Source organism: Sciurus vulgaris (genome assembly GCF_902686455.1).
Source record: "Sciurus vulgaris genome assembly, chromosome: 11".
NCBI lineage: Eukaryota > Metazoa > Chordata > Mammalia > Rodentia > Sciuridae > Sciurus > Sciurus vulgaris.
The window spans coordinates 110,847,824-110,869,753 of record NC_136472.1 but is presented as its reverse complement, the minus strand read 5'-3'; the positions used below and the strand labels follow the sequence as shown (position 1 = coordinate 110,869,753).

General features: G+C 41.0%; 1 protein-coding gene across 8 annotated transcripts in view; it reads left to right on the top strand.

Moving 5' to 3' along the window:
- The first annotated feature begins 49 nt into the window (after positions 1-49).
- The window catches only part of CADM1 (cell adhesion molecule 1), a 316,950-nt gene continuing 295,069 nt past the window's right edge, over positions 50-21,930 (top strand). For 7 of the 8 annotated variants that reach the window (XM_079104470.1, XM_079104469.1, XM_079104466.1 and 4 more), the window contains exon 1: positions 50-215. In XM_079104470.1, the coding sequence (XP_078960596.1) occupies positions 83-215 (133 nt within the window). In that variant the 5' untranslated portion in view covers positions 50-82. The remainder of the gene's footprint in view (positions 216-21,930) is intronic. The other variant, XM_079104468.1, reaches the window with a different exon arrangement.

Below are 21,930 nucleotides of genomic sequence, written 5' to 3'. Positions count from 1 at the left end.
GTGCATGTAATTAGCATCTCATTAGTTGTCCGCTCGGGCTCCGGAGGCAGCCACTGCCGCCAGTCTGAGGCAGGTGCCCGACATGGCGAGTGCTGTGCTGCCGAGCGGATCCCAGTGTGCGGCGGCAGCGGCTGTGGCGGCGGCGGCGGCGCCTCCAGGGCTTCGGCTCCGGCTTCTGCTGTTGCTCCTCTCCGCAGCGGCACTGATCCCCACAGGTAGGTGTTGGTACCGGCCGGTTGGCCCCGAAACCTCCCCAGGCACCCCAGTAGCCGTAGCCATGGAGGGGGGAAACGTTTCTATGACAACCTCCCCCACTTCCTAAATCCGAAGCGGAGGGAGTGTGGCGAGAAAACTCCACGGCTGAGATGGAAGGGGCTGAGGGGATCGCTACTCCCCTTCCCTGCCCGGCTGGTTATGAATGAGAGCCCTCAGGGATGGCTGCACCCACACCTTTTCTCCCTGGCTTGGCGCGGGGTGCGGAGTGGAGTGAGAATGGGGGCTCGGGGGCTAGAGAGTATGGGGGAAGGGGAAGGATCGAAGGCGCCCCCAAACCTTCCGGACCCTCTTAAACTCGCTGTTGTCCCCGCAACTTGCAGGTCCTCTGGTCTCCCAGGGCTGCCCGCTCGCCCCCCACCTCTCCATTGAGCACCCCCCCCGACTTCTCCATCCCCCAAGCCTCCCTATGGCTGACTACCCGCCGCCTCCGGCGTGATTCCTTGCGGGTCCCCAGGACACCCCAGACTTGTCTGTTCTGCTCGGCTCCCCGCGCTCTGCCTTTCTTCGGTCACCGAACTGCAAGCCTCTGGTGTTTCCCTCCGGCCCATCGGAGCCCCTCCGCCCCCTCGGCTGGGCTGCGGGTCTTCTTGGCCCGGCTCCAGGCAGGGAAAGTTCCCCCAGCCCGGCCCCACGGGGGGGCGGTCGCTGTCGCCGCCTCTGCGGGAAGGCGCGGGGAGCCCGCAGCCCGCCCGCCCCGCGGCGTCCTCCGCCACGAGTGGGGACACCGGATTTCCCGGCTGATCGTCCTTTCGGCCGCCCGAGGCTGGTGGAAGGGTGCGTTCGCGGCCTCTGCGTCCAGGCGGGCTCCCTGTGGGCCTCCGGGCACCCCCTCGTGGAGGGCTGTCTTGGGAATTTGCCCATGGGCGGCTCTGCACGCCCGGCGCCTTCTCTGAAGACGCCGTGCGCTCGGCAGGAGCTCCATGTGTGGCTGCCCGTGTGCCGGGCGCGTTGGCGCGGTCGGGAAAGAAGAGGGCAGTGTTTGCATTTGCTAACAAAAGGGAGCCGGAGCTCTTCCCCAGCGGAGAGGCTGGTGGTGCTGCACCCTGCCTCCCTTCCCGCCACCTCGTCGCGCTCGGCAGCCGCGCGGCGTACCCGCGCCCCTGGCCGCCTGCTGTGGGCTTCCTGCGGGCGCGGGACCGAGTGGCACTCGGCCGCGGTGGGCGGGCAGCGGTGCAGGAGGGGATGCAGTATGGCTCTGCGCCTGCAAAAGCCCCTCCTTGCAGCTCCAGAGCTGCCAGGACCCGGGAGCAACAAGTGGCGGAGGACGCCGACAGCTCAACCCCCACCTGCGGAGCCCCTGGCCCAGGCGGGCGCAGCGCCTCTTTGCTTGGGCTGTGCCTTTTGTTTACACGCTAGAGGACACACAGTTATGTAAACACCGCAGGAGACACGCTGTAGAAAATGGGGGTATCTGGGGGTGCTGGCTTTGTATTTGGGGAATGTCGGGTTGGTTGCTTTTCCCCAAAACAGGCTTACAGAGGATCGCTGCTTGGAGAGTATATCGGGGCCGTAGGGGTGAGAGTCTGGCGGCCGGCTTCATTCCCAGTGTTGGGAATTTTTTCATCCATGCCGCTGCCTGTCTTCGGATGTTGTTTATATGTTTTTCCTCTGTGAATTCTTAATTTATGAGTTACAAGATAATTGGGTTCAGCCGATGCCGGTGTGGTTACAACTTCATTTCGGGTGATGCCACTGACTGGAGGGATTCGATAAAATGTTCCTGAAAAAGATCCCTCGTGTTGCTGCATTGTAAAAAGCGCCAGTGTCAGTTAAACGTGAGCGTGAGTAAAGGCTCGGTAACTGGCGCATAATAGAGGCAACAATAGACTTGTATTAGCTGCAAAAAAAGGGGGGGGGGAGCGCTGTTGGGGGATATTGCCTGAAAAACGGGAGCCATGCGATGCCTCTTGGCAGCAGAGCAGGATTAGATTAGGCTTCCCATGTCAAGCCTGTTCATTGAAGGCATCGGGTAGTAACAACAGTACTATATTTGTAACTATCTCACGGTGAGAAGTTGCCTTCCCGGCGAGGGATATGTGCTGACTTAGAAAGGAGCGGTCTGATACTCAACTGTGCATGTCAAAGCTACATGAAAATTCTGTTGCCAGTTACCATGGAAGCAGCTTCTTGCTCTTGTGTACATCCCTGTTTGTACTCTTGTTTATCAGATTGTGTTCAAATTAGAAAGTAATTGGGTTTGATTTGTAGTGAGGGGATGAGACGACTTTCTTTAATTTTTTTTAATGCGTGCTTTGTGTGTGTGTGTGTGTGTGCATGCGCTGAGTTTGAGAGGGGGTATTGGCCCAACCCAAAACCCCATACTCTGGTGGTAAATTTCAGGTGGACACCTAGGGACTTTTCTTCCTCAGACTCCTTAGTTAAAGCTTTCTGAGAGGCCCCTGCTTCCCACTCACAGGATTAAAGAAACCTGTTGGTGCTGTCTTTGAACTTCATTAGGCTTGTTTCATTTACATCCTTGCCAGGAAAGAGAACTCCAGCCATTGTGCACCGAACCCTTGTTCTTGTTCCCCTGTTAGTGAAGCCATCCATCCCCCTAGAGAAAATCTCCCATCCCTTCTGTGGTGTTTGGATGAAATGGATGTTCACGAAATGCAGCCAAATGGTATTGCCTAAGCAGTGTTAATTATGCCTGTTACATTAAAGTGCATGCATGATGTTTTGGATCCTGAATGAACCAGTGGTAGATCATTCCCCTCTTACCTTTTTCGGGATTAGAGAAGATGGCTGATGGGTGGGAGATTTGTGGTAGTGACGGGAAGTCAGGGGCTGAGTTTTGCTTGCCGCAGCCTGTTGGGGCTTGCATCCCGGGGACAGGGACTTTGCAAAAGTGCCGCCCTGCTATTGTTGCCTTTCCCTGCATCAAATTGAATAGCCGCAGGAGGGACTTGCACTTGCCTGTGATAGCTTTGATAAAATATCCCTCATTAATGCCACTTTATATTTACAGTGTGTCACTGGAGACGCACAAGGCTTCATTTAGTGACTTGTGTGACGAGACAAGCTTGCATTATTTGCCTGGGACATTTTGGAGGAACAAGAGACCCATTGAGCAATCTTTTGAAATGAACAAATACGAAAAAGGGGGGAATAAAAGAGCAGGCAGTTCTCTGGAACAAAGAGCTTTATTCATATGGATGTTGTACATGCTTTATCCAGTTTTCCCCAATGGCCCTCCTGGTAAAGGAGAGTGGGACAGGGAAGACGCCAATAGGCAGGACACTTTTGCTTCCTTTCTGGCTTCCTGACTTCATATTCTTATCGGAGTTGGTGCCTGACTCACTGCCTGCTTCTCTTTCCATTCCCTCTAAAATCCCAGAAGGTAACCGGTTTCTGGGTTTCAAAGGGAAAATCTTAAACCCCTTTTTCCAGCACTAAATTTCATCAGAAGAAAGTGCTAGCTACCTGTTGAGATTGATGATCATTGGAAGATATATTGGTTGAAGGGAAAGAGATGTCACTTTTTTATGACATTTGTCAAGAGGTGGTGGATAATGAGTGTCAGATTGGTCTTGCAATTATAACATTAGCTATAATATATTTATTTTTGAAGAAATATGGTGAAAGCTAAAATCCAGAATTTTTATTATCATTAATGGTGTTTTGGAGTTTTTGTGACTTTCCCCTACACCTGGTACATTTTAAGCTCATATGTAAGTGAATTTTTATTACTCCTTAGCCTACATTGCTAAATTAGTTTTTAGGTTTTGAAAATTGATATATATTACTGTGAATATACACAGTCTCATTCTCTTTGGGTTTCTGTATGTTACATTTTAATGCTTAATTGGTCACTTACAATTTACATTTAAAAATTGTGTGTGTGTATGCTATTAACAGAAGTCCTGTTTTCATTTGGGGGAATTTCTTAAATGAGGTCCAACTAATTGATAGTGTGATTTGAATGGAAAGTGACCAGCTTACGAAGAAAATTTGTAAGAAATAAATTCAAAGGACTAAAATGCTGTCTGTCTTTCTTGGGAAGAATAGTACTGACCATTACGCTGGGCATTTTTAACAGAAAATCCAGCACAGAAAGGAGAAATCACACAGCGACATCTGTTGCAGAATTGAAAATTTGCTGCTTTGAGTTAGAAGCAATTAGTCCTTGTATAAGCACCTAATGGTATCAGTGTATGTGTGTACTGATACGTATATGTATATGCACATACTTATATATGTGTATAGACACTTTATTCAAAAAATTTACCCACATACAAAATTCATATTCACATTAAGAAGTATTGAATATAAAATATAACATTGTCTGTTATATACGCCCTTTTCAAAAATATTAGAGATTCTTGTAATTCTGGAGTTTATGAAAGGGAAAGGTATTAAATTCATCTGTGGTTTCAAAATGAGACAGCTGAAGCCCAGAGAAGGAAGGACCTTGCTTACAGCTGAGCTGAAGCTGGGTTAGCTACAGATTCTGGATGGAGATAGATCCCTTGATGTCCGGCCAGCGGACCTTTTGTTAAACCTCCTGGCAGGGATGCCCAGTTAGAAATATGGATCGTGGGAGGATGCTACCTTGGCTCAAAAATATTTTGTATTCCAAAGGCAGCAAGATTAATTGTGGCTCTAGGTAATAAACCCATGGATCAGAAGGAATGACCTCTGAGAAGATCTTGGTAATGTTGTCTTTGGTGTTGACAAATGATTCTGAAACCTCTGGACTTTATTTGGCAGCCACCACAGGAATGTCGTCCAAAGCACCTTCATAGGGGAGAATACCAGGCTTGTATGGCTGTAAGTCAGATACCTGAAAAGTAGGCTTCAAAAGACTCAGGTTTCCATTTTTAAGATTCTTATTTGTCTTTTCAAGGATTAATTTTAACAGAACTGATTCCACATAACTAAGAGAAAAAGGAATTGCTCTTAAGAACAAGAACATAGTTTGATTTTCTTAGCCGGAGTTCTTCCTTTGTCATTATCAGAGAAAAAGCTGAAAATAAATTTTTGATTTTTTTATAAAACATTGTTTTTGCAAGATGACCTTTTTACATTGGCCATATTTTCTCTTTTTTCCATTTTATTATGGAAAATTTCAAATATATCCAAAAGTGGGAAGAATGCCCTATTTAGCCCTATGTGCAAATCATCCAGTCTCAGTAGTTATCCCACTTCTGGTTAATTTATCCCTTCTGTGCTTCCTCCTCTTCCTAGATTATTCCAAATAAATACTGGACATCCTATAATATCTTCCACAATTGCTTCAGACTGATCCTTTAAGATACAGCTCCCCCCACCTCATAATTATAGTATCATTATCTGCACGTACATATTCTCAACTGGATGTACAGAATTTTTGCCCTACCTTAGCTTTTCTGAGAAAGGCAGAATGAAGGGTTGTCAAATTGGGTAACGGCAAGGCAGAAACCAGAGAAACCAGAGCGTGATTACTGCTTGTTGCAAGACCTTTCCTTTGGTTTAGTTTATTTTGAGCAAGGTTTTGTTTGGATCCAATGAGATGAGTTTTATTGTTGTGTAAATATGGTTGTGTAAATATGCAGTAATTGTAGCTACCCCAACTGTGGCCTGCACCCTTGGCGAGATTGGCCATTTCCAGTTGTTCCGGTAATGAGTACCCTCCATCTGAGAACTTACGTAGGGAAGGTTTATTTTAGTTAGATGGCTGCGAGAAACCCTGTTAATATATTTATCTTTGTAAGCTTCCATGGTATAAAAGTCTTTGCATTTTGTGAATATATTGCTTAAAAGAAAAAAAATGTCTTCCCATTTCTAACTGGCTAAGTGCTAATTTCAGCCTATTTTCTATAACTGAAGTGATCAAAAATGGCTTCTTTGGCGTGGGGAACCCTTACAAGAAGCTGTAAGTATTTGGACCTTATTTTTGTGGGTTGAGGGTGAGGGGTGATAGGGAGAGAAGAGGTTATCATCTTTACTTCTAAATATTTGCCCCATTGATTTAAAATACAAATTTTAAATTTCAGCTAGAAATGTTGGAATATTTCAGTGTTAATTTCTAAACTTTTTTGGTTTTTCCGAAAATAGATTGGTTCCATTTTCCAAGGTTCGTGAAATGTGAGGGATTTTTTATCTTTTTTTAAAGAGGCTCTTTCTCAAATGTTTTATTTAATGCAGGCTATAAATCTGAAGCATTTGTTTTTTGGTTTCCAGCCAAACAGGTAATTACACATGAGATGCTTTTGAGGGGTCTTAGTGGCCCTGGCCAGGTGAAAACCGGCCTCCTGAGCTGGCCACCGCACAAGAAATGCACAAAGGAATCCGTACATTCACGGTTTGGGGAGCACTACCAAAATGGAATAAAAAGCCTTTGTTTGGAAACCATCAATGAAGGAAGGAACCCACTGGAATGTTTGTAATTACAAGTGGCACCTCCTTGTTTAAATTTCAGAAGCCACAGTTTCTTTTTCAGAGATCTAAATTGCAGGCTCGAGCCAGCAGCTGCTGTTGTGGTTAATGGGCAGTTTCTCTTTGAAGATCTTCCAGTGCTGGTCCTCAGAAGCCTTGGTGCAGTTGCCCATGATCTAGGGTTAGAAAAAAGGGAGATGGCCGGGCATGGTGGCACATGCCTGTAATCCCAGTGGCTCCAGAGGCTGAGGCAGGAGGACTGCAAGTTTGAGGCCAGCCTCAGCAGCTTAATGAAGACCTAAACAACTTAGTGAGACTGTCTCAAAAAAAAGGGGGGTGGGAATGTGGCTCAGTAGTTAAGCACCCCTAGGTTCAATCACCAGTGCCAATTAAAAAAAAAAAAGAGAGATGTAGGTATTTATATACATGCATGACCAAAATGATGTGTAGCCTTTTAAGTCTGAGAGAACTAACAAAACCCGTTTTGACTGATAGGTGTCTTGAGTGCGATGATTATCTAAGAGAGTGGTTGAGCACAAAAAACTTTATCTTTTAGTACATGTTTTACTGGAATATAGTCATTTGACCCAACATTTTGGTCTATATATTTCAGAAATGTTAAATAGGCTTGAAATGAAAGTGCTGTGATATATATTTAAATGCTACTCGGTGTTTGAAGTTGATATTCCAGTGACATATGGACTTTTAAAAATGCTTAGAATAAGTATCTTCCTCTCGGCTGACTTCCTTGGGAAGGTAGACTGTAATTCCTCTTCAGCTGCCCAGCACTGGAGGGCAGTGTCAAATTGGAATTAAGTTATGCTATCCCTGGAGGGGTGGGGAGAATCTGCCTGAGAACAAAGGGTCCACCAACTCCATCTTTCCATTGTCTCTATCATATCTTCACTTGGCTAGGATTAACCTGGAAGTTAACAGGTCAGAAATGGAATCTTTTATCTTTCTGCCATAGGTATCAACTTTCCTCAAAGTCTTCATTATTGTGAATGACACCATCATCATCCTAGTCTCCAAGGTCCCTAAATTTGGAGTCCCCCCCCCCCTTCTTTAGTTTTCCGATCATTTCTTCACTGCGTTCTCTGGAATCCTTAGTGCCCTTTACGAACCACGTTTTATGAGCTGAAGCTTCCTAGCCAAATCCCCCACCCAGCCTTTCATTGCCAGCCAGAAAGAGCTCAGGTCTACCCACGACAGTTTTGTTTCTTTTCAGGACAGACAGGGTTATGATGCTTGCCTTTCAGAAGCATTATCAAATTCTTCTTGCCTCAGCTTCAAACTCTGCACTGTCTTGTCTTTAGGTGGTTCCTTCTTCAATTGCTCTAGAATTTTCTCTCTAATTGCCCTCATTTCTTATTACTTTTCAGCCCAATCCTGATGGGACTGGAAGACTGATGATTCTCCAGTGAAACTGAGGAAGAAAGTGGTCTACCCATCAGCCTTCAGCTGGTTGCCGTTGCATAAAACTACTGTTTTTTCTTTAACTGTCTGTCTTGGTTTATAGGTGAATGACCGCTGATTCTCCTTGCCTACTTTGAGAATAAATACCTTCCTGTTGCGTCTTCCATTTTAACTAACACATACTTAATCTAAAATATACTTCCATGTAGATATTTCTTTTTCTGCTTCACAGGTACATACATGAGTATTTTTCTTTATTCTGAGTCAAACTTTGTCAATATAATGACCATGTTTTTAATGGAAATTTTAAATTTCAGACTGTTGAAAATGTTCAGGGTCTATTTGGTAGAACCTGTTTGAATGTGGGGATTTATTACAGCCTGAAACTGGTGTAATTGACAATAAATTGGAAGCTGGAAAAGGAAGATTTTCAGACAAAAGTGAAGTTGTTCAGAAATAGGAAGACTTTCTAAGGGTTAAAATTGAAGTCAGAAACCTCATATGGAGCTGCTGACTTGGCATGAGATCAGCCCCTCTGAGAATGCCCCAGGAGATGCCACCTAATATGGTGTATTGGTGCTCATGTCTGGGATGTTGTAGGTACTGAGAAAACCTACCTGAAGAAATGGCAGGCCTTTATTAGCTAGTATTTTCAACAAATTTGGCTTTGGGATCAGTATTGCCTAACTAAACAGTCGTACCAGCACTGGGGCAGGTCTATGAATGTGGCTGCGTTTTGGTAGACAACAGAGAGTGACTTGTCATTGGCCTAAGAAACAAAAGAATGAGGCTGAACGTGGGGGCACCTGCCTGTCATCCCAGCTGTTCGGGAGCCTGCTGTAAGAGGATCATGAGTTTGAGGCCAGCCTCAGCAACTTAGTGAGACCCTTTCTCAAGATAATACATAGAGGGCTGGGGATGTAGCTCTTGCCTCGCATGTGTGAAACCTGAATCTAGTACCAAAATAAATAAATAAATAAATAAAAGGGAAACAAAAAGATGAAATCTTCGTTTCTCGCCTGACTGATAAACTTGTTATTTTAAGGATCACTTCAAAACCTTTATCTAGCGTTACTGTCTGCCATAATTCTTTTCTGTGGAGTCCTTTCCCTTCAGAGTTCAGTTCAGTTTTTGCTAGTAGAATAAGAATATATAGCATGATAGTACAGTGATATAAGAATCTGATGGTTTTAGAGTATTTGGGGACAGTTTTGGGGAGTAGATTGTATGTCAGAATGTGGTTACGTATTTGGCTTTTTGCCAAATCAAATACACCTGTGATAAACCAAGCCACCCAGACTTCACAAGTCATCAGCTCACTTCTCTCTTTGGAAGAAAAGGAACATTGCCTGATTTCTCTTGCAGAACGTTATTTAAACAATGGAAACTTCAAAGATAGGGTAGGGAGAAAAAAAAAAAAAAAAAACAAGTTAATTTAGTACTAAATTACTGCTCAAATGGTTTTATCTCTTAAAAGGTTCAAGTAGAGATTAGCTTAAATGACACTGAATTTCACTTTTCCTTGTGCCTGTCTTATGAACACATATCCTTGTGAAGAGGCCTCTGTCCCTTTTCTTTAGTTTTGTTACTAATTACAGGAATGTTAGTTGCTGTTTCTTTTTCCTTTCCTGAAGCAAATCTCTCCATCACTAAGCCAGGTTGGCAAGTGGAATACCGTTTATACAGAGTAGTAAAGCATGCTTTACTCATGAATTAAGAACAGCAAAAACACTTACCTATGGATCACAAAAATAAAATCATATACATGAATACACTTAAGTAGGAAGTGTTATCTATCTGTCACTATATTAAAACAGTTACTACCTAGTGGTGGGGGTTTTGTCTCTCTACATTTATAAATCCCTTGTTTGTTAGAGAATACACAAAATTACTCTATTGAAAGGATTAATTTAGGATATACTCAATCAGCTCTAAGGTGAAATGGAAGAATAAAGTGGCAGAAATCCCGCTGGAATTGAGTATTTTTGAAAGTGAGTGGAATAATCTAGTGACCTTGAAGAAACTTACAGTGATTATAAATCTAGCTGTTAGATTTTTTTTTTTTTTAAACACAGAAAGGACTTTATTATTTTACTCGGACTCCTAGTTTAGTACCATATTTAATAAAGAAATGGTATTTCTATAGTTAACCTATATACATTTAGTAGAAAAATGAGTACTTAAAAATGACTTTAAAATTGTGTATCTACTTTTATACTCTGTGTTAGGTACATCTCTGTCTTCTGGAAGGTTGTTTATTTTTTTCTTAACTTTTATTTAAAAAGATTTCTAAATCACAGGAGAGTTGAAAGAAGAGCATGACAGTGAATACTTACCTTTACTGTACCTAGATTAATCAACTCATGACATTTTGCCCATTTGCTAAATAATATATACACACAAACTTAAATATCTTTACTCCCTGACTGACAGGAAAGCAAGTAGCAATAAAATATTATGTTATTCATTTACTTAAATCACGAGTTCATACTACTGCCTTCAGTTCCAATCTAACATCCCAGGGTGCTTGTTTCTCTGTCTCCCATTCCTTATTTGTATCTTCTGTCTCCCATGGTAAAAACCCTGGTTCTCAGTCACCTGTATCTTATAGTTAATATGAAATAAGTTTGGAATTATTCCACCGTGACCCCTGAAGACAAAACACATACCATGTTAGGCTTGGATTTTTTTCCATCCTTTTTGTTTTAAAATATATCCTATTAAAGGTAGATACTATTGTGTTCACAAGTTCACAGACGAGTTTGTGTGTGTGTGTGTGTGTGTGTGTAAAATCAATTAAATATACAATTAGCATATATTCAGTTTTATGTTTTTTTTTTTCTATTGCTGATTTATTTTTGAACACAGAAATCACAAACATGGCTCAGAAATGCTCTGTATTTTCGGCTCCATTCCTGCTAACCTTCCTAAAGTAGTAATTTCATTCTTATTAATTTTTTTTTGTATATCCAGTCTATTTTTCCTGTTAAAAAATAATGGGCACTGTTCAGTTTTTTACACTTTTACACAAACTAGTGTTAACATATCCTATATCCTCTCCTCATATTTGACAATTACTATGTTTTTATACTTATATTGACAATTTTCCCACTGTCATTTCATTTTATTTTACTTTAGAAGCCAATTTTTCTGCTATCTCTGTTTTTTGCCATTTCTTTCTTCAAAGGCAATAGTTTTATTTGGGTGGTGGGAAGAACTCTGTATACATTTTTTCCTTTTAATCAATTACTTGCAAGAAAGGAAATACTGTTTCTTTCAGTATTAATATAACATGTCTCTGATGTTTAATAACTAGCCTTTACCTTGCTTCTAACCAGTCATCTTTTACACTTCTCTTCATCCAATAAGTTGGCAAAACAAAACCCTCTCTCTCTTCCTTCCTTCCTTCCTTCCTTCCTTCCTTCCTTCCTTCCTTCCTTCCTTCCTTCCTTCCTTCCTTCCTTCCTTCCTTCTTTCCTTCCTTCCTTTCTTTTTCTTTTCTTTCTTTCTTCTTGCATTATGCATTTATTCTAAAGTGCACAGACAAGCTATGCATATAAACCTCAGATATGTCCTAAAACTGCCTATTGGACATGTCAGGATGTTCCACAGTTATCTCAAATAAATATGGATGACAAAACAGCAACTATAATTTCTTTGGTATTTTCACTCGTGAGCTCATTAATCCTGTCACCCTGTAAGTAGCTACAATTGTTGATCCATTTTACAAATGAAGAAATCGAGAGGATGATGAGCTTCTTGTCCAAGAGACAAATAGTTAATTGTCAGAATCAGGATCGGAAATCAGATCTATCTTCAAAACCCATAATTTTAAACACTTAACTCTATTTTTCTGAAAATCAGGATGTCTAAAATTGAACTTAACATCAGTTCTCCCCACTTTTTCTTCTCTCCTACGTTTCCTTTCCTAATGAAGGGTACCACTATCCACCCATGAGTTAAATAAGTCTGGGAGTCATTTTAGAACCCTCCCTTCTTTATTGTCTTCTCCCTCTCTAATAGCTGGTGAGTCCTGCCCATCCTCATTTTGCTGATGAAGAAAGTAGATTTAAGCTGGCATAGCAGCCCCTTAACTGATCTGTTTACCTCTACCCTCATCCTTGTAATGCATCCTTCATACTGCTTCTAGATAGATCTTTCTAAACACACACCAGATTGTCACTTTCTAGCATAAAGATTCTTAAATTTGAATGCTTGGAACCTGAAAGATGATGCTTATTTTCTTTCAGGTTAGCCTACATCACCTAGCTTGTTTTCCTCTCAAACCCATCTCCTACCTGCCCTCCACCCTTAGGACTACCAAAGTAAATGAGTCCCGGATGCACCAAGCTCTCTTGTGCCTCCCCACCTGAAGCGCCCTTATGTCTGTGGATGATTCCTATGTATCTTTTCAGAACCCAGCTCAAGCACTGATTCTTCGGGGAAACCTCCAGGACCAGTCAGGCTGGTTTCGTTCCATTTTGTTGTCCCCTTCTTTTACACTTTCCTAAGGCCTTTTCCTGACTTCTCTTCTCCCTTCCTGTCAAACATCCTTCTCTGAATCGCCCAGGTCTCCTCTGTATACCTACTATACATTTTGTATTTGTCCACCTTGTTTCCAACAACAGAAATATCCTATCCTTCTACCTTCCAAGTCAGCCTGTTTAAATCCTATGTATACATAAAGTCTTTAGTCCCGTGATTGTTCTCCAAGACCTATATAGTTTCCTAGTCTCAATAGAATGTTTTCGTTTTAACTTCCATTAGTTTCTCTGACCATTCCACGGCATTTAACATTTTACCTTCGTGTATGTTGACATGTGTCCACTGATGGACATAAGTTGCATTTGTGTATCCCATATAGAAGGGATGCTTTTGTGTTGCTCTTTGTAAAATTAACAGCACAAAGTCCAAGGTTCTGCATATAGAACATGCTTAATAAGCATTTGTTGAACCAGTGACTTTATTGGACATTAGTTGTCCATTGGCCACTAAATAATTTCTGTCAGCATTTATGTGAACAGAGAACATGGTGATACTCTTCAGACTTGAGGATCAGTTTAAAAGTGAATCACTAGAAATGCTATTAGTTCCATCACCATTTTCCTGTTGCAGAATTTGATTTCCAAAATGTATATATCCAATGTTTTTCACTTGGAAATATTGGTAGTTGGGATACATAATTTGCACTAGGGCTTACTGTTCATGAATTTTACTTGGTTTGACCTGTTGTCAGCTTTTAGGATTAAAATTCTTCACAGAAGTTATTTTCTCATAATGGATGAAGAGCTGTCAGTGTGTCTGACTCTTCACAGCTTGAAGGACTGACTTCTAGTGTTTGTTCATACTTGGTACTTGGGCAATCACTGGAGAGATTTAAACTACCAGCCCAGATAAGAGAATCTCTTTCCATTTATTTAATCACTTCACAGTCTTGGGATAACTGGACTTTGAGTCATTGCTGAGGCCATATCAGCTTTTTAGAGTTGAAGCAGCAAACCAAGAAACTTATCTCTGAGGCCATCTGCTCCTCTTCACCTTAGCTTTCATGACAGTCTTGTCTTAAAACTGAGATATATTCTCAGAAGAGGTGGTGAACATAGGGAAATTTAAACCTCAGGGTAACAGTTTTCCTTGTACAGTAATAAAGATGTATGTGGAGTCAGTGACTACAGAATCAAAAAATAGATCACAGTAATCGGATCAAACATGAGAAATGGCTTGTTGCTGTATTTAAAAAAATGAGGTGGATAAGGCAGTCTGTTTTGTGGAAATGCTTCCTCTCTTTGTGTGACTGTGTAGTTGGTGCAAGGTTAAGACTGGCAAAACAAAGCTTATAGAGTTAATTGCTTACCACCAATCTAGTTTTGAACACAAAGATTTCCTTTTGACCTTATGTGGAAGAAGGGAGAGATTTTGTGCTAGCAGAGAGGAGAATGTGTTTGCTTCCGCTACCTTTTAATTTAGGACAAGTTTGGAGTTTGTTCTTCCTGTGAATATAGAGGTGGAACCACTCTAACCAGAGTTTATTGCTGTAATATTTTTTAAATGCATTTGTAACACTGATATATCTGTGACCTTGTGAAGGCGTTTTTGAGAGGAGGGGGTGGTCAGCCCTTTTTCTCACTGTCATAAGTGATGCCTACTCAATAACTCTAACTTCCTGACAGTGCCGAGAGGGGGTGGAGTGCCTATCGTAACTTGTTCTTTTATGGCTTATTTCTACTGCGTTCTTCTCATAGTCACATCCATCCATTTAGACTTCTCTTCTCCCTGCCTAAGGCATGCGTCCAGCCTAGTCTGCGTTGGGTGCTTTAAATGCTTTGAATTATGGAGAATCGTAGTATTTTATCGATGCTTCCCTTGTAGCTCTACAGTTCTATATTGTCTTCGGTTATGCAGCTTACATTTCTTGGGCATTGTGAGTGGATTATTGCAATTAGTTGAGATTTTGAGAATGACAGATCTTATTTCTATTGTATGCCGTTTTCTCCTTTCTTGGTCAACATGTTTTCAGGGATTGCCTTTTTATGAAATCCTTTACATTATAGGCATGAAACCCTTTCTTTCCACCCTAACTCTTGGCAGACATTTCCTTATTATTTATTATTATGACCTAATGTCAAGTAAATAATGATATGATGGCAGTATTCAAGAAAAATTATATCTTCGAAACACACATTTTGTCAATGTGTTAATATATAGTATATGATTGGTTTTATCCAAGGAGGAGAAAAGATGAGTTAATCAATTTCTTCTAGAATTAGGGTGGCTAATGCTTCAAGCATCCTATTTAAAAACAATTACATCTAGATCCTGTCTGCAGGATTGCTTATTTCATTATTCTGGTCATTTGCATGAAAACAAGTTGATGATTCTTTAAATAACCTGTCTGTTCAGTTATCTTTTTGTCCTGAATTGTTATTCCTCAAGCATTATATTCCATTCATGCAGTAGCATGAATCAGGTCTAGAAAGAAAGATTTCAGGCTAAGGTAGTAGTAGAATTTTTCTTCACCCTTTTTAACCAAAAATGATCTTCCATTTTCATATTAATTTACCTATGATTATATCTCTTTATCTTGATTTCATAAGGTAAGTGCATTCAGAGTTATATTTTAATAGAATATTTTTCAAGGTTTTAGGATTTTTAAAAATGAGGTCATCACCTTCAAGATATTGACCTGAACTTTTCATGAACTAAAGGAGCAAGAAAAGGATAGATTGGGTGGGGGGCAGGGGTAGCGAATGAATATATAATGTACTTATAATGGAATAACTGATCAAAGTTAAATTCATTTTATAACATTTATCTGGTGCTGGTTCCTAAAGTACTCTACCATTTCAACAAGAGAAGCACACATTTACATATTGGATTTCCCCATAAGATTCTCCTTGAAAAAAGTGTTTTGTTTTGTTTGTTTTTTCAAAGGTTTGAATGGGTGGCTTAAACCAAATGCTTCCTCTAAGTTCAAAACCACAAGGCTAGAGAGAATGAAGCTCAGTTTCCTGGGAGATCACATTAGGGGTGAGGCTGTAGCCATAGTGACAAAGAACGCTCATTTGCCTGATTTTTCATCTCTTCATGTTCTCTTTGGGTCCTGGAAGATGTGGTTGTGGTCACAGCAGAGACCTGGAGAAAAACTAAGATTTGGGATCTTCGGCATCTCTCTTCAAATCAGAAGCATATAAAGAGGGGAACTAGCTTGGACTTGGAATTTCAAAGGCTTTGCCTTTAAAAGAAGTCTTAAAAACATGGGGAAGGTCAGGTAGGTGGCATACACCTGAGGATCGCAAGTTCAAAGCCAGTCTCAGCAACTTAGCGAGACCCTGTCTTGAAATAAAAATAAAAGAGGGCTAAGGATGTAGCTTAGTGGTGGAGCACCCAGGGTTCAATCCCCACTAACAAACAAACATGGGGGAGATTTCTATCAAAAAAGAAGTGAGAAGAAAGGAGGAGAATGACATGAATAAATGTTTACAGATAGAAAAACTAAATGGTCAGTGAGAGATGGAATTCGCAAAAGATAGCTTGGGGCCAAATGGTGGAAAAACTTGGAATGCCAGGTTTAAACTAAATTCAGGAGGTCATTGGGAACTATTAAGGGTTATTTTGAACAGTGAGGTAAGTTCAGTTTCATGCTTCAAGAATGGAAATGGGGCTGGTGTTGTACGTAGCTCAGTGGTAGAGCACTTGCCTAGCATGTGTAGGCACTGGATTCGATCCTCAGCACCACATAAAAATAAATAGATAAAATAAAGGCATTGTGTCCATTTACAACTAAAAATATATTTTAAAATATATAAAATGGGAATTTTATAGAATGGGAATCTGGCAATGATTAGAATATAGAGAGTATATCAGAAATGGAGAGATATGTTCGGAGTATAAACTTGAGTTCAGATAATACTGAAAACTTGAACTCCTGGCAGTGAAGGAAGGATAGAGGTGGAATTGACTGGATTGAGTGGGCTGATGGGAAGTTGAGATTGAAATGAATTTGTTCTTTGGTTTTAAACTTGAGTGACTAGAAGACTAGTCAAGTATTTTTGGCAGCACTGGGGATTGAAGGTATGGGATCTCTACCACTGAGTTACATCCCTAGTCTCCATCCCTTTTTAATAAATCTTTTAGTTTGAACTTGCAATTCTCCTGCCTCAGCCTCTTGAGTAGCTTGGTTTATAGGTGTGTGCCACTGTGCCAGCCAAGAATGGCTATTCTAATTAACATAAATGAAAGTGTTATATGGTGAGTTATATGGGAAGACAGTGAGCTTGGTTTGGGATGTATTATACTTAAGTTATCATTGGAACACAGGGGAAAATGTTAAAAAGACAGTTTGAAATGTACTAGAGTTTAGAGAGATTTTGAGAGTAGAGATAAATATGCAGATTTGAGTCATCAGCAAAGAGATGAGAGCTAAAGCTGCACTCATGCTTTTATTCAGTTACTTATTTGATACTCATTGATTGACTTTCCCAGTGTGTGTCAAAACATCATGTTAGGTGCTGAAGACAGGGCAGGATTATAGGACAGATCCTGAAGGTCAGTGCATAGAGATGGTAGAGCCTTAAGGCCTGGTGTGTTGGGGACAGGATGAAGAATCCGGGTAGGAAGGACTAGTTGGAGGACTGGGAGATCAATGTTGAGGAAGAAGGAGGAAGATGGGCAGGGTTGATGTGGGATGGAAGTTTCTAATGGTGCTGAAAGGTCATTGAAGGAAGAATATCATCTTGGAAGTGAAAGAACTATGGGGAGGAGGTTATATAAGCAAATGAAATTAGACTGGAGGGATTTACCCAGTTGCAGCTAGGATATAGTAATGCCAGAACCAGATTTCAGGGGTTTTTTTGATTCAAGTCCGTTTCTTACTGAAGTACAGTATAATAAACTGTGTCTTAGTGTGGTATAAAGAATTATGGAGATCCTGTTCAGCCTGTCTGTATCACTTAAAATGTTTTAAAATTAAGATTCTTGAGGTTGTGCTACTGAGTAAAGAGCAAATTAGTGATCCTAACAACTGTCCTTGTATTTCACTCAATGAATGACAGCTTTGGCAGGTTAAGCATGGAGGGAAGATAGATGGAAGCTGTTTTTTTTTTTTTTTTTGGAAGTGTGCTGCTTTAACAATCACCACTGAAGAACAAAAACAAATCCTAGCATAGCACAGGGAGCTCTTTCAAGGATGGCAGGAAGAATCTAGGTCAGCTTAACAGCAATTCCTATTCTTTAGGTAGATTAATGTCTGCCACCCTGGTTTTCAACATGCTGTACAAAGTCCAGAAAGACTGTGTGTGGTTCCTATTTCAGTCTGTTGGCTGTTGCTATAACAGAATAGCTGAGACTGGGTAATTTATGCATCAAAGACATTTATTTTGACTCTTGACTTATTGTCATTATTATTTTTTTGGTGCTGGTGATCGTCGATCCTAGGGCCTTGTACATGCTGGGCAAGCACTTGATTTACATCTGAGCCACATCCCCAGCACCTGACTCATGATTCTTTAGAACCAAGAGCATGGTTCCCACATTTGCTTAGCTTCTGGTGAAGACGTCATGACAAGTAGGTGTATGATTTCAAGGCAAAACTTGTGGGCTAACCTTTTATAACAGCTCATTCTCTTGAGAATTAATCCATTCTTGGAAGAACTAATCCAGCCTGGTGAAAAAGGCTAATCTCTCTTAAAGGCCCTATCTCCCAACACCATTACATTGGCAAACTAATTTCAACCTAAGTTTTGTCCAGGACAACCACATTTAAACTATAGCAGTTCCTTAGCACTTAGTCACTAGGGGATCCCAAATTAAATTTACATGTGGGAGCATTTTGATCTACAATTGAATAGAGAGAGCATAGCAACACACTGAGCTGTAGTTGGCATCTTCTCAACACTTCCATATTCACAACTTTGTGAACATTTCATCTATTACCTTTAGGAAATGATTGGTCTTCTATAGGTAGGATAGTCAGAAAGTTGCTTAATTTAGCAGTAGAGCTCTGGAATAATAAGGACGGAAAATTCCATATCTGTTCTGAACAATTTAATAACCATTTGACCACTGAGCACTTGAAATGTGTGCCTAGTGTGGCTGAGGTGCTGAATTTTCAATTTCAATTTTGATTTAATAGTCACATCCATGACTGTTGGTTACCATATTGGATGTAGTATCCAATAAAAAAAATTAAACCAAATTTTCATGCTCATTAATAGCATGAGCTGGAGAAGAAGAGGTTGGAAGAGGGCTGAGTTGTATTGATATTCAATCCAAATTCAGCAGGTTTATACTTAATATTGAACTCAGCTATTGTGGGCATCTGAACTTTTTTCTGTGCTTTTCTTTTGCTTTTGTGTGTCTAAAAGCCTCTAGAATATCTTAATTGTCATTTTTTCATTTGAAAAAGTATTCCTTTTGGCTTTAGGAGGGGTATAGCTCATCTAGTGCATAGATTAATAACTCCAGTTTTGTCCTTAGAAGCTAAATCTTGAAGGTTACTGTTATATGGCTATTGCCGTATGCCAACTCACGTGGTGTTTTTTTTTTTTTTTTTTTTTTCTTGGTGATGCTGAAAGTGAGTGAAATGTGAAAAAAACATTATTCATTTTAAATAGTTTTGACTGCCAGGTTAATGTGACTCTTAAGCAGAGCTTCATGAGGTCTGGCCATAGTAACTGCTTTTAACTTGATTTAAGGTTCTTAAACATTCTGAATTGCCTCACCTAATCTTTTTATACTGAACGTACAATTTTCAGGCTCTTTTTTATTTTCAAATCCATAACTGACAGCTGCTCAACACCTCATTCAAATAGTTTTAAGAGTTTTAGAGAAAAGTTGGGACAGACTGGATTTACTGACATCAGTTGGATTGAGATATTATGGATTTAAAGATGATAGAGAAGGGTAGAGAAAAATATAAAATAATTATTGCATGTTCACTGCTTGCACAATGACAGGGATTTGAAACCTAATAACTAAGAAAACTGTGATATGGCAGAAGGACTTTTGAGTTAACTTTCAAATCTTAATATAAGGAATGAAAATTCCAATTGAAAACAAAATTTTCCTATAGTTCCATTTGTTTTATTACATTTAAAAATATTAATGTACAGAAGTGTGTATGTACCAAAACCTCTATACAACTTTTTTTTTTTTTTTTTTTTTTGACATACATCTCACAGATTCTGTGAACTAACTCTTCAGGGGATCCCATGGTGTCTAGTTCACAGCAGATATTTCTCAAATGAAATTAGCTGTTTTATAAGAAAAATAACAGCATAAGGTCTTTCATCCCTGCTCCCAGTGATACATGAAATCACCTGGGGACTCAACTCAAGAAGGCTCTGGGCTACAGGGAAAATAGAGAAACTTCAGAGTATATTTTTTATCCAAGATTTAAAACAAATGTGACTATAAATTTTGCCTTCTGCCTTTAAAACCTTTTGAGAAATGCCGTGTGTGTGTGTGTGTGTGTGTGTGTGTGTGTGTGTGTGTGTGTGTGTGTGAGACCTACTATGTGTTGTATACTGTGGTAAGTACTAGTTTTACAAACATTAGTTAAATAAAACATTTCCTTCAAGGGACTTTTATTTTAGACTCTTCTGCAGGAGACAGTAAAGACAGTAATATTCTGTGCCAAGGACCATGAAAGACAGAGTGTGTGGAAGCACAGAAGAGGAGTTTCTAACACAGGATAGAGATTTAGAGTCAGGAAAGATTTTCAGGAAGTCCTTGGAGTTGGGTCTTGAAAGATAGGTAGGAGAGATCCAGATAGGTGGTGTGAGTAGGGTTTTCCAGGTAGAGAGAGAATATGTGGAAATATATGGAAACATAAAAAGCACGGGGGATTCCGAGAATTACAAATAGTTAGGTATATGTGGCAAAAAAACCAAGAACAGAAACAAAAAAAACCTTTCAGGGAGCAGCAGCAGGTTACGAAGCTGGAGAGGGTACGGAGGAGTCAAAAAATAAAAGACCAACTTGATAATAATAGGGGATTTAGGCCTTATTCCATAGGGTCTCCTCTTGGTCTCCTTGGAGTACTGGGGAGGGTGTGGAATGAATTTAGAGGATTTGAGACCAAAGATAGGAGAATAGTTAGGGAGAAGCTGTGGGAGATTGGCTAAGATTGAGGGCCTTCATCTGGGTACTTGCAGTGCAGTTTCAGGATATGTTTAAGGAGATGGAATTTCACTACTGCTGCAAGAAGTGAGAGGAGAAAGAGGAGTCTAGGTGCCTGGTCGGGTTGTGACTTGACCACCTAGGGGGGTAATGGGTCCACAAACAAAGGTAGGGAGATTGGAAAGTGGACCGAGTTGGGAGTTAAGGATGACGTGTGTGACTCCGGAGCTGCTGAGTTGGATGCACATGCAGGAAGGGATATTCAGCGGCACCCATTTGGAGCCACAGTCATGAGTGAGATTTCCTAAGAATGTACACTGGATAGAAGGGGAGGAAGTGCTAAGGGCAGAACCTCTGGTAGCTCTAACGATTAAAGGTGGGCAGAAGAGGATGGATTAGTAGACAGAATGAAGAAGGAAGACAACAAGGAAAGGCTTCTTTGTCTTGGTTCCAAGAAGGGGAGTGAGGAACAGTGTCAGATGCTGTAGGCAGGTCAGGTGGGGAAAGGCTGTAGCACTTAGGTGTTTCTCGGGGAGCAGCAGGGAGTGTGGAAACCAGATGGCAGGGCACGAGCAAAAGGGAAGTGCAGAGTAGGTGTGGAGGGTGTAAAAGGCTCGGCTGGTGAACGGAAGGTGAGAGAGAGGAAGTGGCAATATGGTGATGCAGGGTTAAGGGACATTGTAGGTGTATTTGAAATTAGGGGAATGAGAAGGTTATATATGTCATGAAATAAGAGGGAGATGGAAGATAAAGAAGTGAGAGGATCTCTCTGACTCAGAAGGGCCACAAAGAGGCTCCGGAGGAGGTATTTGCTTGAGGAGGGAGACCATTTCTTTTCTTTTGACCAGCAGGTCATGGAAAACCCTTCAGAAGCAGGGTGGATCTCGTAAGATTATGCCCCACAGAGCTGAGCACCCTCCATAGGAATGCAGGAGCCCATGTAACTGCTGACAACGAGGTGGATCTGGGGGTGCAGGCAAACTGAAGTGACACTGGGAAGGTTTGAAATGCCCTCCTTGGGGACTCAGAAGATTGCAGAGCACCCAGCTGAGATTGGAAGCCTCATGTTAGAGTGTCCTCTATGTTGGTTGCTGATTGTCTTTACCTGAGCAACAAGCTGAATGTCCCCCTCTTTCCCTGGTAGATAACTGTGGTACCGAGGTGTCCTTAATAACTAACAGGTTAGTAGATCTGAAGGGGTCTTGAGAGAGTCTGGAGACGAACCTTCTCATTTTGTAAACAAGGAAACAGACTCAGAAAAAT